General features: G+C 45.3%; 1 protein-coding gene across 3 annotated transcripts in view; it reads right to left on the bottom strand.

Moving 5' to 3' along the window:
* The window catches only part of LOC133107905 (protein CEPU-1-like), a 298,151-nt gene extending 280,034 nt beyond the window's left edge, over positions 1–18,117 (bottom strand). For all 3 annotated transcript variants that reach the window (XM_061217197.1, XM_061217196.1, XM_061217194.1), the window contains exon 1: positions 17,932–18,117. In XM_061217197.1, the coding sequence (XP_061073181.1) occupies positions 17,932–17,992 (61 nt within the window). In that variant the 5' untranslated portion in view covers positions 17,993–18,117. The remainder of the gene's footprint in view (positions 1–17,931) is intronic.
* Between the last annotated feature and the right edge of the window lie 775 nt (positions 18,118–18,892).

Raw genomic sequence — 18,892 nt, forward strand, 5'->3', positions numbered from 1 at the left:
AAGAGACTGCCACGCTGGCCACGGCCCGCGGGCAAACGGCACGGAAGGGAGAGGAAGCGGTCGCGCATCTTCCCCAGGTTTACCCACGGAAACACGCCGTTACGGGGTCCTCTCTCCTGATAGGTTTATCAGCGGCTCCACTTCCTTCTCCCGGGTAGCAGTCAAACCGTTTTCAGAAGCCGGTGATGCCCTGCTTGAAGTCTTTAGGAAGATTGTACCATTTCTCACCTAAACATCTTTCCCCTCCGGGAAGAGAAGCCAGACCGGCGGCCTGTTTATATTTGCTGCCGAGTATCTCGACCCCGAATGCTATACTCTACAGAAGTAGGATGACTCAAGGATGAAGAATATATTATCGATAATCTCTTTCAATATATTCCGGGGCGGGTGTTCTAACTGTAAAAATCTTCTCTCACTTCAGCCATTTTTAAGATTTAGGATTTTACCGTTACAGAAGGAGAACTCTGTAAGTGCAGTTAAGAGTTGAGCCCTAACCTCTCTACAGTTAGTTTGTTCAGTCATAAGCTCCCTGGAATATATTTGTTGAGGTTCTGCCCTGGGAGTGCACCAGGGCCAATGCGGTCATGTTCTGAAGTGGCGGATACGCTTGAAATGTGCTGAAAACGCCTCCATTCGATAGGGCCGGGTCGCCTTAAAGAAAGAGGCTGCTAGGAGCGTGACCAATGGGAAGGGGGAATCGCAGACTCCATAGGTTAGAAAGTAAGCTGCTTACGCACACAGAGTGGCATCAGGGCCCTGCAAACAGAATGAAATGTGACACTGATTCGAAATGAAAGGGGGCTTAATGAAAACTGAGGAAGCCTGGCTTTCACGGATGTTTGTTAGCGCGCTACCTTTTCCAATTCGGGCTAAAATTAGCTCATCCCAAAGAACTACCCATCGATTCATTACACTGGTGGTTTGGCTCACAGAAGTCGGTTGCTTCGACTTGACACGTCACTGTCAAAGGGATTGGTGACGCTGTTGTTTTAGTGAAGAGCAGTGTTAACCAAGCCTCTTCCTGGAAATATACGGTCTCGTAGGTTTTCGCACTAATCCAAACAAATGCTGCCTTCCTTGTGAACTCGGAAACTTGTTCCAGTGGTAACTTTGTAGCAACATGACGGCTGGCAAGAAGCTCCGGGAAGGTCACAATTACAAGTTTCCGAGATATTGGGAATGCAGAAAAAACACACCTCGCTCACTCTAGAAATCTTGTTGAGCTGCTAGTTAGAAGTCAATGTGATCATTGTAATCAGATGTGCCAAATTCGGTTTGAAGCGAGAACCTACCACAGGAAGGTAGATTCCCCAGGAACAGGGTTGGATACCACCACAGTGGAGAGTAAATCGTAAACAGTTGGCATTTATATAGTGCCTTTATCCAAAGCTGTACAATTGATGCTTCTCATTCACCCATTCATACACACACTCACGGCGATTGGCTGCCATGCAAGGCGCCAGCCAGCTCATCAGGAGTATTAGGGGGTTAGGTGTCTTGCTCAGGGACACTTCGACACAACCAGGGCGGAATCGAACCGGCAACCCTCCGACTGCCAGACGACCGCTCTTACCGCCTGAGCCACTGTCGCCCCTAGAGTAGTTTTATCACATACTTGTGTGTAGTACACTAGCATTAGCATGGAAGTGGAGCAGGGGGAGGGTGAGTGCGCTGAATATTCATAGACCTGCCCGCCCGTGTGCAGGCCCGGGCTCAGGGAGACGGCTGACGGCGGGCTGACAGACTGCGTTTTGTACTATTTTAATCGGCGAACGGCGTGCCCGGACTGCGGTTAGCGGCGGCGCGGAGCGGAGCGAGATTCCCCGGCTCCGTGCGTCTCCGCAGACTGATGAGGTGCCAGGTACGTATTAATCACAGCCCGTCCGCCTGTCTGAGAGGAGACGTCCCGTCCAACTGCTCCCAGACGCTCCCTCGCGCCACGACCAGGGTTCACAGGGCCGCGCGGTTAACGGACGCGCCAGGGTCAGACAGACAGATGCGCGGATAATCGGGTCCACTGTTTCCGGATGCGGCCCGAGGTTTAAGGCAGTTGTGGTGAAGAAGGTGGCAGGCTAACTCACATTTACACTTACACGCACACACACACACTCACACATGCACACTCACACGTGCACACACTCACATGTGCACACACACACACTTACACATGCACACTCACACGTGCACACACTCACATGTGCACACACTCACATGTGCACACACTCACATGTGCACACGCACACACTCACATGTGCACACGCACACACTCACACGCGCACACGCACACACTCACACATGCACACGCACACACTCACACGCACACACACACACTCACACATGCACACGCACACACTCACACGCGCACACACTCACATGTGCACACACTCACATGTGCACACGCACACACTCACATGTGCACACGCACACACTCACACGCGCACACGCACACACTCACACATGCACACGCACACACTCACACGCACACACACACACTCACACATGCACACGCACACACTCACACGCGCACACACTCACATGTGCACACACTCACATGTGCACACGCACACACTCACATGTGCACACGCACACACTCACACGCGCACACGCACACACTCACACATGCACACGCACACACTCACACGCACACACACACACTCACACATGCACACGCACACACTCACACGCGCACACACTCACATGTGCACACACTCACATGTGCACACGCACACACTCACATGTGCACACGCACACACTCACACGCGCACACGCACACACTCACACATGCACACGCACACACTCACACGCACACACACACACTCACACATGCACACGCACACACTCACACGCGCACACACTCACATGTGCACACGCACACACGCGCACACGCACACACTCACACGCACACACTCACACATGCACACGCACACACTCACACGCACACACAAATCTGCACATACATTTACACACACACACAGATACACATGCGCACGCACACACGCACACACACACTCACACACACAGGCACAGGTACAGACTAACCTACACACGCAAACCCATGCACACAAACACTAATCAAAACACATACATGCATACAAATACACCCACAAGCACACACACACACACACACACACACACGCGCGCACAGACACAGACTAACCCACACACGCAAACCCATGCATGCAAACACACACACAAGAAACACACACACGCACACAAATGCATGCATGCACAGACTAACCCAGCCACCCACACACAAACACACACAGAACAGCCCCCTCCCTCACCCCCCTCCCACGCACACACACCCCCCTCTTTCAATGAAATTAAAAAAACATGCAGCAGTCAATTACCAGAAGGTTTATAACAGCAAATGCATACCTTTGCGTACGTGACCATGTTCTTAATAAACAGTGCACAGTTTTTTGCATGTTCACCTTGTTATATGCAATATTGCCAGTGCACAACCATTGTGAAATTGCAAAAGGATTGAATTAAGAGCAAGCTACTTAGCCATCGTCACACATCTGAATCCATCTCTATGCCTCGTGCTGTGTGTATAGCTGTAGATTGTTGCCATCTGCAATAACAGCATAATAATAATAATATATATGCACAATGTACTCCATATGACAAATAAACAGCCGGCTTGTGAAGACGCCATCGCATATGCAGCCTTTTATGAATATGAATGGAAACATGTCGGCAAGTCAGCACCATCCAGATTTATGTTAATAAAGAATGTAATGGCGGACACGCTGAAGTCAAACTAATAATTAATATCTATCATTGTCAAATGTCTACGCATTTCTCCATTTCCCCCTTCTATACACCGTTTCCTTCTTCTCAAGGAAATGGAGCAGGGCTTAAGAAAAGATAGAGAACACCTTTTTTATTTTTTAACGGCCGAGTGCAATAGCAGCAGTCTTCATTATGACTCAAAATGGCCGACACAGCTAATCACCAACTGTATTATACCTGTGATGCCCAACGGCGAAATAATACAGCAAAACCAAGAGATTATCCAAACTGACACAGCCCAGGTAGTCATAGCCCCCCGCTCGATTCTCATAGCTGCAGTGCAGCGGAAGAGTCTAGAAAGTACAGTCTGGAGAGGTGAGGCGCCCATGACAGTTTATCTAACTGGCGGTGTCAGTTAGGGGGTTGGCATTCGGCAACACATCACAGGCAAGAATGGCCACAAGTGAACGGAAAAAAACATGAATTAATGTTATTCAATCCCACCTCAACTGCATTCTGATCCGTGACCCTGAAAAGTAGACTGAGAAGTTAGACTAACTAACAAGACTACCTACTTGATCATAATCTTTCGTTTTCACTTTTGACTAAACGTTGCAGAAGCAGTGTTAGCTAACGACTTGATCTTATAGGCTAACGGTGTCAGCGGTTGGCAATGAAATAAAAGTACAAATCTGGGTTTAAACCCGTTTTCTGTGCGCTAAGCCACACAGTGGCTTTCTGGCGTTTGGAAAACGGCTGATTTTTATATACGCGTGACTACATTTTGCGCGGATGTAAAGACTGGTCACTGACGGTTTGGTTTATTTCATACGGAAACTCCGCCGGGCCTTCCCCCTCGAGGCACGAGCCTGGAGAGAATACAACGTTTCTGTGGGCGTGTTCGCTCTGGCCGAGTGGCTCTACAGTCCTACCCATCAATCAACAAGAGGGTAGAGTTCATTCGCTCACGTCTATGCCGGTTTTTACCCTCGTGCCACGTCAGATTTTCAGTCAAGCTTGCTCTCTTTTCACACAAAACGAAGTAGCGCGGCTTAATTAAATATAAATTTCTTAAAACAATAGGATTACTGTTATCTATAAAACGGAGGCAAAAAAACTCAGCTTTACAACTCAAAAAGCTGATTTAGGGTTCATTACCCCTTTAATACTGGTTAATACTGCTTTAGTTCCTCTGGCCCCGCTACAGACCAGCTACCAGTCATCACCCGGGAGAGATCTACCACCCAGGAGGATGAGACATAGAGGAGGAATAGAGAAATAGAGGAGAGGAACTGGGGACGAGTGAAATAGAGGAGAGGAGCAGGAGGGTGAGTGAAATAGAGGAGGAGAACAGGGGGATGAGTCTGAAATAGAGGAGAGGAACAGGAGGGTGAGTGAAATAGAGGAGAAGAACAGGGGGATGAGTCTGAAATAGAGGAGAGGAACAGGAGGGTGAGTGAAATAGAGGAGAACAGGGGGATGAGTCTGAAATAGAGGAGAGGAACAGGAGGGTGAGTGAAATAGAGGAGAGGAACAGGAGGGTGAGTGAAATAGAGGAGGAGGAGAAGAGGGGGATGAGTCTGAAATAGAGGAGAGGAACAGGAGGGTGAGTGAAATAGAGGAGAGGAACAGGAGGGTGAGTGAAATAGAGGAGAGGAACAGGAGGGTGAGTGAAATAGAGGAGGAGAACAGGGGGATGAGTGTGAAATAGAGGAGAGGAACAGGAGGGTGAGTGAAATAGAGGAGAGGAACAGGAGGGTGAGTGAAATAGAGGAGAAGAACAGGAGGGTGAGTGAAATAGAGGAGAGGAACAGGAGGGTGAGTGAAATAGAGGAGAGGAACAGGAGGGTGAGTGAAATAGAGGAGAGGAACAGGAGGGTGAGTGAAATAGAGGAGGAGAACAGGGGGATGAGTCTGAAATAGAGGAGAGGAACAGGAGGGTGAGTGAAATAGAGGAGAACAGGGGGATGAGTGTGAAATAGAGGAGAGGAACAGGAGGGTGAGTGAAATAGAGGAGGAGAACAGGGGGATGAGTCTGAAATAGAGGAGAGGAACAGGAGGGTGAGTGAAATAGAGGAGAACAGGGGGATGAGTGTGAAATAGAGGAGAGGAACAGGAGGGTGAGTGAAATAGAGGAGAAGAACAGGGGGATGAGACTGAAATAGACAGGACTGAGGTGATCAGGGGACACAGATCTTGACAGGCTGACAGACAGAGTGATGTTCTGTTTCTGCTGGCCTGTCCAATCTGGTAAAGTGTGGATACGTGTCACCTACATTATTTGCAAAACGCTCAATAATGATAATAATGATTATTTCTACCTTTATGTATACAGGGTGAGTTGACTGAGCATGCATGCAACGCCCTGTTAATGCCCCCACACAGAAAGGCCCTGGCCCGGGATTCGAACCCACAACCTTCTTCCTGTGAGGAGACAGTGCTATCCACAGCACCATTATTATTATGATTATTACTGTTATTAATAATAATAATGCCCTGCGATGGACTGGTGACCTGTCCAGGGTGTATTCCTGCCTTTCGCCCAATGTATGCTGGGGTAGGCTCCAGCCCCCTGCGACCCTGTTCAGGATAAGCGGGTTAGGATAATGAATGAATGAATGAATAATAATAATGTTATTTTTATTATGAATAATAATAATAATAATAATAATAATAATAAATTATATTGTTATTACCATATTTAGACAAGGCCTAGTCATTAAACTCAAAGCATGCCGTACAGCACTGAAAAATGAATTAAGCCAAAAGTTATGTTCATTTTCAATATGCGGATAGGCTGGCTGCTTATAGGTACCAGTAATAGATCTAGAAAAGAACAGCATGGGGCTAACTACTTCAAGGAAACAGTAACAGATCCAGAAAAGAACTGCATGGGGCTAACTGCTCAGAGGCAACAGTAGACGCTCCAGAAAAGAACCGCAGGGCACAGAGCCAGTCAGGGGAGAGCGCAGTAAGCAGTAAAGGCGCGCAGTCTTTGGGCTCAGACGTGATGAATTAGCGAGCCTGATTAATTCTGGAGGAAGACAGTCGATGTCAGATTCCAGCGGCCCATAATTCATCCTTTCTTCAGGAGAACTCCTGAGGTAAAGAAGGAAAAAAGGGCCGACAGCAGTCCCTGAAACCTTCAGCTGATTTAGAAGGACACGGGCCTCGTCCGCGCTGTATCCGAATGAGGCCGGCCATATGTCGCCCGCTGCGGAGAAATCAAGCCGTAAACCGGCACGGAGACGCACCTCCTGCCTCTCAGAACAAAAGCATGAATCTTGTAAGACCGGTATTGCGTCTGCCATATCAGCCTGAAACGTTATGCATTAAACATGATATGCGCGGAAGTGTACAAGTCGACTAGAATTGTATCTAAACGGCTGTAAATCAATCAATCAATCAGTCAATAAATACATACAAGGCGTCACCGAGACCGAGGTGATGGATAGCACCTCTACCCATAGATCAATGCCTACACTGCCTTTCTAGGTGTAGATTTTTCCGGAATATCTGCATGCGAACACCAGAAATGCGCATAGCACATTTCCACCCTGTAATGTACCTAGGACGACACTTTCCCCAAACAGACGGTGGAGCCGGGGAAGATCAAACCAAAAAAGATTAATCTCAAAACAGGGCCCGTATGAAGCCATAGATTCAGGCGTCGAAATGAGATATTCCAACACTCCACGGAGCCCGCGCCGCGGAGGAGATTGATGAAATTCGACAAAACAAACATCAAAACGGAAAAAGACGGCTCTGATCAGCGCTTCAAAGACGGGGAGGAAACGTACGCACACGACACGTCTTAAACAGCGTTCGCTGCATCCTGGCGCTCCGTGCCATGGGTGTGTAGTGCTGCTGTGATCCTGATTCTGGGTGGTGTGAGACGGCAGCAGACAGGACTAACGTCGGTTTCAGGGCCCAGACACCGCTGCAAAGAGCGGAGCATTGTGACCCAACCTTCAACTCATTTATTCATTAATCCGGTTAGTCCATTAATTATTGAAAGCGTGTCTGTGCTCAATCACTACCACTGCTGTGCACTCAGTGGGCAGTAGTCCGCTGCGGCACCAGAACCAGCGCTGATCTGACTTCAGTACTGCAACACAACATGGTAATGACTCACACCATGAACAGCACCCTACATACTCACAAGCACACTGCAGCACCATGTACAGCACCCTACATACTCACAAGCATACTGCAGCACCATGGACAGCACCCTACATACTACATACTCACAAGCACACTGCAGCACCATGTACAGCACCCTACATACTCACAAGCATACTGCAGCACCATGGACAGCACCCTACATACTACATACTCATGAGCACACTGCAGCACCATGGACAGCACCCTACATACTCACAAGCACACTGCAGCACCATGTACAGCACCCTACATACTCACAAGTACACTGCAGCACCATGTACAGCACCCTACATACTCACAAGCACAATGCAGCACCATGTACAGCACCCTACATACTCACAAGCATATTGCAGCATTATGGACAGCACCTTACATACTACATACTCATAAGCACACTGCAGCACCATGGACAGCACCCTACATACTCATAAGCGCACTGCAGCACCATGGACAGCACCCTACATACTACATACTCATAAGCACACTGCAGCACCATGGACAGCACCCTACATACTCATAAGCGCACTGCAGCACCATGGACAGCACCCTACATACTCATAAGCATACTGCAGCACCATGGACAGCACCCTACATACTACATACTCATAAGCACACTGCAGCACCATGGACAGCACTCACACAGCCACTACAGCAGCTGGCCCTCATCAATAGCGTGAGCAGCTGCAGTGAGGTCTGTGCAGAGGCTCCCGGGGGAGAAGCAGTTCTGGGCTAAGCTGAGGAGATGTGGCTTTTTTGGATTCCAGCAGTCCTGAGCAGGAACAGTGCATGCCTATCGCTCCCATTCCCTCACAGCTGCCCGACCCAGAGAAGCACAAACACCGTGACTCACCTCCGCTCCTTTACTTATTTATTTACTTACGTAAAACTGCCCTCATTTCCTCCTGTGGGGGGGAAATAATCTTCATTTTAAAGCACATTAACGTTTCAATCTCATATCTACACTTGCCATGTGGACCGCGGGTTTGAGTCAACGGGCCCAGTTGTTACACGGGCAAAAAAAGCACGGCATGACATTGTGGTTTCCTGGACTGAAAAAAATACTCCAGGCATCAAATCGCAAATCCCAAAAAAGGGGGTCCAAGACTGATATTTCCAGAACTTAAGAGATCTGTGAAAGTTAATGAAATCTCGTCTGCGGGAGCACTCCAGAGCCTTCCAGAGCCTGAGAGGGCATGGCCTGAAGCTCAATGCGGAGCGCGCTAGGGGCTAGCACAGGAAGCAGCAGCTCCACTGATCCCAGACCTGTCTGTTATGAGCTGTGCGCTAGGGGCTAGCACAGGAAGCAGCAGCTCCACTGATCCCAGACCTGTCTGTTATGAGCTGTGCGCTATGGGCTAGCACAGGAAGCAGCAGCTCCACTGATCCCAGACCTGTCTGTTATGAGCTGTGCGCTATGGGCTAGCACAGGAAGCAGCAGCTCCACTGATCTCAGACCTGTCTGTTATGAGACCTTCCTGTCAACCAGTCTGGCCATTCTCCTCTGATGTCTCTTAGTAACAGTGGTTCTGCCCACAGAACTTCTGCTCACTGGATGTTTTTTTTTACACTATTTTCTGCAAACTCCAGACTGTTGTGTTAAAATCCCAGAAGATCAGCAGTTTCTGAGATATTCAAACCACCCAGTCTAAGATCACATTTCTTCCCCATTCTGACATTTGGTATGAACAACAGCTGAACCTACAGGTCTACCTAATACAGTGGTCACTGAGTGTATATTTGCCCACATCTATGCGAACACTGAATAGTTCATATTGCTTCTGTCTCTCTACAGTGTACTGAAGCATAGTGGTTAAGGTACATGACTGGGATCCAAAAGGTCAGTGGTTCAATCCCCAGTGTAGCCACAATAAGATCCGCACAGCCGTTGGGCCCTTGAGCAAGGCCCTTAACCCTGCACTGCTCCAGGAGAGGATTGTTGCTCTGGATAAGAGCGTCTGCCAAATGCCATTAATGTAATGTAATGTAATGAATGTTGCTTGTCAGAAAAATGCATTTCAGTAGTTTAATTGGCATCCTAGTAATAGTTTTACTCGTTAGTATGTTCACAAGTGAGAGAATATGGTTACTGTTCTAAGCTATGGTGTCATAAAATGTAAATTATTTGGACTAAAAAGTAACATTAGCTTTACGTCTATGGTACTTGGGCATATGTACATAGACCCACAAAGAAGTCTACACAAGTAAACAGAAGGACAAATCAGCTGGAGAAAGCGGTAAAAATGTCACATCACTCCAAGTTAATTCCTGCTCATTTGGCGGTCAGGAAGCGACTCGCTCCCATGTCATCTGGGGTATTTTCAGCTCTCCTGCCCCCTCAGCAAACGCAACACGACAGACACAGTCTCACACCCCGAACTCAAACCGCCGCCCCTGACTGCTCGTGGAACCACTACCGAAGAACAGAGAGAGAATACTCAGCGGATCTGCAATTCACACCTCACCCTTCCTCGCTGAAGGCAGCAGACAACTGCCTGAAACGCACAGAAACAAAACGGCCTCCTCGGAACACAACGCACTGTTCCCCCACTTACCAGATATCCAGTTTGACGGACAACATCACTACATATAATATAGCGTGTGTACAGTACTGTATAAAAGTCGTCGGCACAAAAAAAATCCATAAAGCAAAGACGCTTTCAAAAATAATGAAATGAAAAGTTTCTAAATATCAAAATACTATAAAGAGCAGTGAACAGTTAGGAACTAAAATCAATATTCGTTGTGAGCACCTTTCACCTTTAAAAATGCATCAGTTCTCTCGGGTACACTGTCTGCAGTTTTGTAAGAAAATCAGCTGGTATGTTGTTCCAAACATATTGCAGAACTTGCCACAGTTATACAAGCAGACTTTGGCTGTCTCACTTGCTTCTGGCTCTCCAGGTAATCCCAGACAGCTTCGATCAGGTTTTTTATCTGAAAAGCGGTCAAATGCTTTATAGGTTACCTTATTTAACAATAACCTTATTTAACACTGTAACGTTTCTTTTTTTGGGGGGAAAATGAATGTTCGGAAATAAATACATTAAAATCAAAGAACAATTTCATATATTTAAAAAAATCTAGGGCGCCTTAGACTTTTGCACAGTACTGTACATATTGTACATACGGCATAGCGCATACATGCAGAACAGTTGAGTTGGCCAGCCCAGCTGCAGTCACTGCAGGCCTGTGGTTCAGTAGAGCCAGCAGACATTCCTGTTTCCAAAAGCAAGAAAAGGTGAACAGCTTGCGGAAGAGTCATAAGCAGAGGTGCCTATCTTCCGTTTCTATTTTCGGTATTTCCTTACCCAGGGTGTCTGTCATACGCTTCTGTCCCCCTGACAATTCGAATAACAGAGTCTGGAGGTTTTTCATATTTCATTTTCTCACCTTGATTGCACTAAGGCAGTTAAAATGGCGTCCATGTTTTAACACGAGCTGTTCACTGTAAGGCGCCAGACACAATGCAAAACACACGCCAATACACCAGGGGACGCGAGTTCTGGAAAACTTTATTCTCTTTTCTTTTTCTAAACAAAACAAATCAAGAAAGAAGTATTTAGCACAGCTCTTTTTTTTGTACAGATTAAAGCAATGCAAAGAAACTGCATAATTCCAGCCAAGAAGAACAAAAAAAAAGAAACAAAAGCCTTTGAAGTTCAATGGGCTCACGCACAAAAAAACCATTATGAACAAAGAAAAAAAAAAGTTCTGAATGCTTTCGCTTACTTTCCAAAAATGGTAGCTATTATAAAAAAACAGTAGTATTGTTCGGCTGGAATTTAACAGAAGTTTTGAAGTGGCAGTCAAGGCGCGCATATGGAGGTGAGAGGCAAGCGTATCAATATTTTCAGCACAGCCCTGGCTTTTAAACCACCGTGTTTCGAGGCAACTGGAGAAAACGCTTAAAATACAAAGTTCTCACTGCTGAGGTGCCGTGACAGAGCAAAAAAAAGTGGCAAGAACTCTGCACTCGCTACGAGATGAAATTCAGCAGTCCCCCGGCCTGACTCCAGCAGGCCCGGTCTCCGGGGGCTCGTAACGCTGCTACAGATGTACGGATAAAGATTCTGAACCCGCTCCGGCCTGCGGTTTCACACCCTCCCTGCCTCCCGGACACCTGGGTCGCTCCCACCGCGCCGTTAAACACATACAACGGCAGCTCCACGCCTCGCCTGGCCTCCCAGTCCGGAACAGGGCACCGTCAAGCATTCTCCTCAATCTATTCTCCATTCCAGACGGCGGATGTTTATTGGCTGATTAATTAAAAGATACTGACAGGTAGCCGGCAGGGATGAGGCCAGGTGGAAGGCCAGTCGCTTACAAAAACACGAAGCCTTCAGGAAAGAAGTCAACCGCTATTAAACATAGATAAATGCACAAAATTAATGAATAAATTACAACCGTACACTGTGGTCAGCAAAGTGACAAAATGGCGTGCATTATGTATTCACTCCTACTGAATATAAACCATCCCTAAATCAGGGCCATCACATACGTAGCTCATGCAGCATATGTGTAATATCATTCAATTATTTGTCCTCACCCACATAAATGTATGTGCTTATTGAGAGAACAGCGTCACCATTTTGGATCGAGATTTCACCATTTTGGATCGAGATTTTTTCCATTACCGCAACAGCCATGCTAAAGCGATGGGCGACCGGCCAGCCCCCGTATTTATCACCCGCTCATTCGGAAAATGGGAAAACCCTCTGTCCATTTCCCACAAAGAGACAACGCGGTCATTTCACATCTGGCCAGTAACAAATATCAATTACTCGCACATATCAGCCGTACCTAATAACACGCTAGGCTGTGCACGGAGCGGGAGAAGAGCACGAGACCAAACTTCATTCTGTCCTCTGCTGCGGCGTCTTCCTGAGATGAACAAGCGCTCCTTTAAAGAAAAAAGAGACCGTCTGATGTCTGTTAATGATACTGGGAGAGCGCCTATTACTGTTCGACAGCACGACCTGGGGATTTTTGTCCGTTTCCACAGGAAATGAAAAATTTTCACAGGGGAGAGTGATGTCAAGCTCCAGCTGATATGTCATTTATGTTTAGAATCTGATCTGTCTTTTTTCCCCCCTATCTGGAGATATATGGTCATCTTTCACATAACCATGACAACTGGGCTAGAATGACACAGTGAAAGGCTTAGAAATTACATGTTTAATTATATTCTCCACTTTATACGGCTCCAGCGATCCACAATGAGTGCTACTCATTGTTCGGTTCATTTTCACGGTATACTGTTTGCTATTTTCGTGGGTTCCCTGCCAAATGTGAAATATATCACTCATTATATTTTTTTCAAGTAACTGGAAGCAAATTCGATCGTGAATTTTTAAGATCGCTTTGGGAGATTTCTCAAACTGAATTAACTGAAATGAAAACTCATATATGAATGTTTCAACAGCCCAAACAACCGCTCCCTCCCCCTCATGGATGTATGGACCAATAAGGCGAGATTATGCCATCATATGGCACCAAATGTGAGTAGCATCAAACCTTCCACTGTTCATCCTGCTGGTCATTTTCTCTTGGAAGTGTGAACTTGACTATAGTCCAGCACAATTGTAACACCCCAATTCAGACTACCCTAGGTACCCTACTCCTTCCTTTTTTTTCCCCTTACTATTTGGGGTTTCAAGCCAGGCTTTTTTTATTTTTTTTTATTTTTGCCCTTCTGTTACTCTGTAAAGTGTCTTAGTGACAGTTTTCTGTGAAAAGCGCTGTGAAATAAAATTGACTTGACTCACTTAACTGTCTCCTCAGGTTCCTCTATTGTGTCAGATTCCTGCAGTCGAGAACGACTTTGGCTTTTTAACCTGTCACAGCATTGGTAGGTTAAAAAGTGAACATGCCAATTGTTCGGTGAAAGATTTCTGTGTGACGGAATGCTCTGAAAAAATCTGCAGACACTTCTGAGCCCTGCGGTTCATCTCGAGCACATGACCACAAGGCCTGTCCACCTGCACTCAGCGGTTCTCCACCTGGTGGCACTACAGGCAATCCACGCAGATGCCCGACTCATTACGCCAAAAGGCAACGTGACATGTTCATCAGAGCAAAACAATAAAAGCGATGCAATTACAGGAAAATGTGGAACAGCGTAACATAAACAACAAGCAATGTTTTCAAGACTGATGACAGGGTAAAATAATATGCTACAGGTACATGGCATGCTTATGGTCTTAATGCATTTTGTACATTAATCTAACAACTTATCTACACACCTCACAACACACAAAGATTGCCATAAAAAACTAACATCAACAAAATTAAGATGGGAACAGGAGAGGAGTAAACAAGAGAGAGAGAACAACGAAAACACTATTTGAATTCTGATTTAATGGAGGTTCGAATCGCAGCAAACATTCCTACCCAAAAAGCGGATGGCTCAATGACGTGAAGGTTTTAAAGCACACGTGGGAAATTCAAGCACAAGGGGCAATTCCAACATCCAGCCAACTACGCAAGGAGCACTTACCCCATACTGCCAATCTGTACATTCAACATAAGTATCTCTTGCACATTATGTTTTGCAAGCACAATCAGTCATGGGTGATTTGAGAATGATTCCAGCAGATACCGTTAATCTCCATTTCAAATATTGTTCCTCTGTGCAGAGGACATTGTGAAGCGCTTAAATACACTCACTGAGCACTTTATTAGGTATTTATTAGACTTCTACTGCTGTAGCCTATCCACTAAGAGTTATGATGCGTTGTGTGTTCAGAGATGCTCTTCTGCATACCACTGTTGTGATGTGTGGTTATTTGCGTTACTGTCACCTTCCTGTCAGCTTTGGCCGTCTAGTCTGGTCATTCTCTGATGTCTCTCATTAACAAGGCGTTTCTGTCTGCAGAACTGCTGCTCACTGGATTTTTTTGCACCATTCTTTGCAGACACTATAGACTAGTGTGTATGAAAATCCCAGGAGATCAGCAATTTCTAAGATACTCAAACAACCCTGTCTGCCACCAACAATCATTCCACAGTCAAAGTCACTTAGATCACATTTTTTCCCCATTCTTATGGTTGATGTGAACAGTAACTGAAGCTCCTGACCCGTATCAACATTATTGTATGCATTGCACTGCTGCCACACAATTGGCTGATTAGATAATCGCATGAATAAGTAGGTGTAATAAAGTAAAACATTTTCCACATATAGTGCTCAGTGAGTGTATATTCAAGGTTCATTTTGATACAGTGTGTGGACAATGTGACTCAGATGGTCAAGGAATTACTGTACCTTCCTCTAATGATGACAACTCACGAAACCTGCAGTAAGCTTGAGAGGCTTTCAACCTTGGAATTACTGCTTTTAAGGCAAATAAGTATAATAATAAACTTGAAAAGCTGACAACTGCATATGGCACACAAGCACAAGAGCTCCAATTCAGTCAGTAACAGAACAAGAAACTGCCAATGCATTAAAACTAAATGACAGGAAAAAACTCACCAAATACCACAATGCCAACCAACTGAAAAATAAAAGTGGCTCAGTCAACCAGCTTTGACACTTCTGAAAGCTTCTCTAAACAATCTCCCTCAAGATGCCATCCCAAGCGTTAAAATAAAATGTTACTAATGGTAACATTACTAACATTTACTAAAGTAAATGCGAAAATATCTTTCGACCAGCTGAAAATACAAATGACAAGAGTTTTCTCGCACGAACATAGAACTGAGAAAATAGGGTAAAACGACTGATGCTTAAATTTAACAAAATATTGAGTGCTGAACTTTACTTACTAAACCTGAATGACATTTATACAGCGGCAAACAGCTCGTTTTATTTTTTGCCGAACAATTTTGTTCTACACTAAAGAGAAAATAGCATGTTTAAAAACACACAAGCCCAACTCCTTAAAGAACTATTTCACATGTTGTTGAAGGTGTTATTGCCATATTGTCTGCGTCATGATCAGTGTCAACATGCATAAACACGGTGCTGTCATTTCTCCTCACGCATCTAATTACATGGTAATTGGATGATTAACGGATTGCTGAGTGCTACAATTATGAGAACCGTGGCCGTTTCCACACGTTGCTTAAAATGGAGGCTCCATGCTTTGTGATTTGGACTGAAATGTAACTATTGTCGTATAAGAATATCACTGAATCAAGAAACTTGGGAGTGAGAGCCGGTAAATAACCAACTTTTTTTTTCTTTTTTCTTTTTAATGGCTGTCTTTCAGAAGACAATTTATCCGTCGAGTTCTGCTCGACAGAGGAGCAGCAGAACCGTGGACTATGGCGGGCTAAGGGGAGGGGGGGTGAGTCTCAGAGGCCATCTGGAGCGATCTTCTTGTCTTCCTGCGGAGACAGCATAACCGCTCTAAACTGTATCTCTCGACCCTCAGGAGCGGATGCCAAGAAACATCTGTTGCACTGACTTTCACTTTAATGACCGATAATTCCCGCCTTCGCGCCGATGTAGGCAGGGCACGATTACGCCGCAGGGCTTTCAAAACGGACCTGGCGGGCACTAACGCATCCAGGCAACACAGCCCCTGGAGCGGTTCTATCGCTGCCCTCTGGTAATATGGGTGAGGACGAGTCCACAAAAACTGCCCAGCACAACCTGCTTGTGCAATTGGTTTATTTTTGACCGTGCCCTATTCTCGAACTCAAAATCTTTTCAGCAGATTCTGTCTGTGCGGACAGACTTGACTTCACTTGATTAGTTTTTTAGGTTGCCCGGCGCCACTAAAAAGGCTGTCAGGGGGTTGACTTGTTGCAGTTTAACGTGATCCAATTTACAATTTTGTTCCGGTAGCCTACTTGGTGCAATTCTTAACGGTCTAAAAGCTCGCGAAATGATAAGGGGTTAAAACATGGAAGTGAGAGAGGAAAAGACTGAACACACTCGTTTCTTATCATCAAGTGACAGCGCAATTACTGAAGCACGAAGGAGCAGCAGTAGGTTATATGCGATTTGTATTATTTTAATAATTATTATTATTTGCGCTGTGTTGAAAGATTCATGGTCCAACTAGAGCACGTCATTCGTTATAATTGTAGCTACCTAGTATGGTTGCACGAAATAACATTGTTCAAAAAAGGTGCAGTGGCTACAATTTGAAACACAATTCTAATTACAGCAAGGCGTGATCTTGCAAATTATCGCCACCATATACAAAACAATACTTGAATAAACTTTAATAAAAGGAGTGGTAAACAATTGCTTACACGATGGGTCCTGGACCCGGTATCGACCTGCACAATTCCCAACTGTGTTGCATTACCCTCTACCCAATCGAGGTCAATTAGCACCCACTTGCTTAGTTCTTATTTATTAAAGGGTGGATGATTTATTATCCGGTGACTACCTGCAGTACTTGTTTGAGTTTGACGGTTTCGGACCTTTATTGACTTCCGAACACCTGAACACATTTTAGCAAGGACAGACAACCAACTTACTAACTTTGTGTAATGACAGGCATTTTTAATTTCTGCTAATTGCTCCTCTGTTCAGGGGTTCTGCAGCAGAGACGCTGATCCGCACCATACATAAACCCTACAAGCTCCGAGAGCGTGTGTCGGCAAAAAAAACAGAAAATAATTGTTCATAGTTACGTCATGAGAATCAGGTATCCGGCGGTTAGGCTATATGTCCCATTCCTAAGCAATATAGACGTGCAAGCGTAAGCTATCTGGTTATATGCTACATATAAAATATAGACGTTTAAAAAACGTGGGGAAATATAACAGTCTTAGTAGTGCATTTTTGAGACGCATTCAAATCACATGCTTTGGCTAGCGTTCTAGAGTCGCAGTAAACTAATCGCTTCATTGTTTACCAATTACTCTGTAGAAAAGCACTTCAAACATTATGCAACATAATTAGCACGCGCTTAAAGTAGCGCAAGGCAATGGTGATGTTTCATATGTCAGTTCCCTTAATCCATAGAATTGATGAAGATATGAGTTTCCACAGGTACACTGCAAATTTACAAATGCATATTTACCGTATGCCAAGCATTAGACAGAAAACTATTTTTTTTTGCCTACCTTGTTGAAGCAACAGTACACTCATCCCCATCAGAATACCCAAGCACACCGGATTGTTCATGTCGATTCTAGTGGCAGTTTGTCTCGAGCGAACGGGCTGTTTTGAAATCGCAGGTGGTGAATTTAAAATCCACAGTAAAGTACTACAGCGAAGCGCGCAGTTCCCACTGATAAGTCCCAGTCTTCCCCGACAGAGAGGCAGTTGGAAAGTAGCAAGAATCCCTCTCTTGAAAGCGCCGGCTATTGGTTGCGGTTGATGAGAGACTGACTAACGATAGGCTGCTTCGCACGGCATTCAAAGAAGCTTCTGTCCAAAATCCCACTGTCGCTATCATCGTCGATTTACCAAACTGATTTTCTCCACTCTTCTAAGAACATCTAAATTGATTCAGTTGATCTATCTGATTTTTGCTATAACGTATTTTCTCCCTGGAGGGGCGGGGAGAGTTTTGTGATATCTTAGGAACACATGAACATATTATTATTTTTAACGGAAATAAAATCGTGTGCCTTAAAGTCATTACACAGTACACTCTGTGTCCATTGCCTGCTAACTTTGTCCACGAGGAGAAATAAGTCTTCCTGCCTGCAAAATGAATATCTTGATCATTCATGTCCAAGTCTGGATTACTATCAAATGTGATATGGTAAATGGTAAATTTGATTTGATTTGATTTGATTTGATTTGAAGGTATGACACTTAATGAGACCCTTTCAGTGTGGCAGATGGACATGTACTCTGCTTCCTTACAGAACAAAACAAACAAATGCATGCAAGGAGCATAAACTTTTCATGGACTTGAAACATATTGTGTTGAAATGCCTCTTTCTCTTCCAAAGCACATTCCAATGTACACTCCTTTTTCGGACTGGGTAGGACCTCCCTTTGCTCCAGAATAGGCTGAATTCTTTTGGCATGGATTCCACAAGGTGTTGGAAATATTCCTTAGAGATTCAGGTT

Source organism: Conger conger, chromosome 13 (assembly GCF_963514075.1).
Source record: "Conger conger chromosome 13, fConCon1.1, whole genome shotgun sequence".
Taxonomy (NCBI): Eukaryota; Metazoa; Chordata; class Actinopteri; order Anguilliformes; family Congridae; genus Conger; species Conger conger.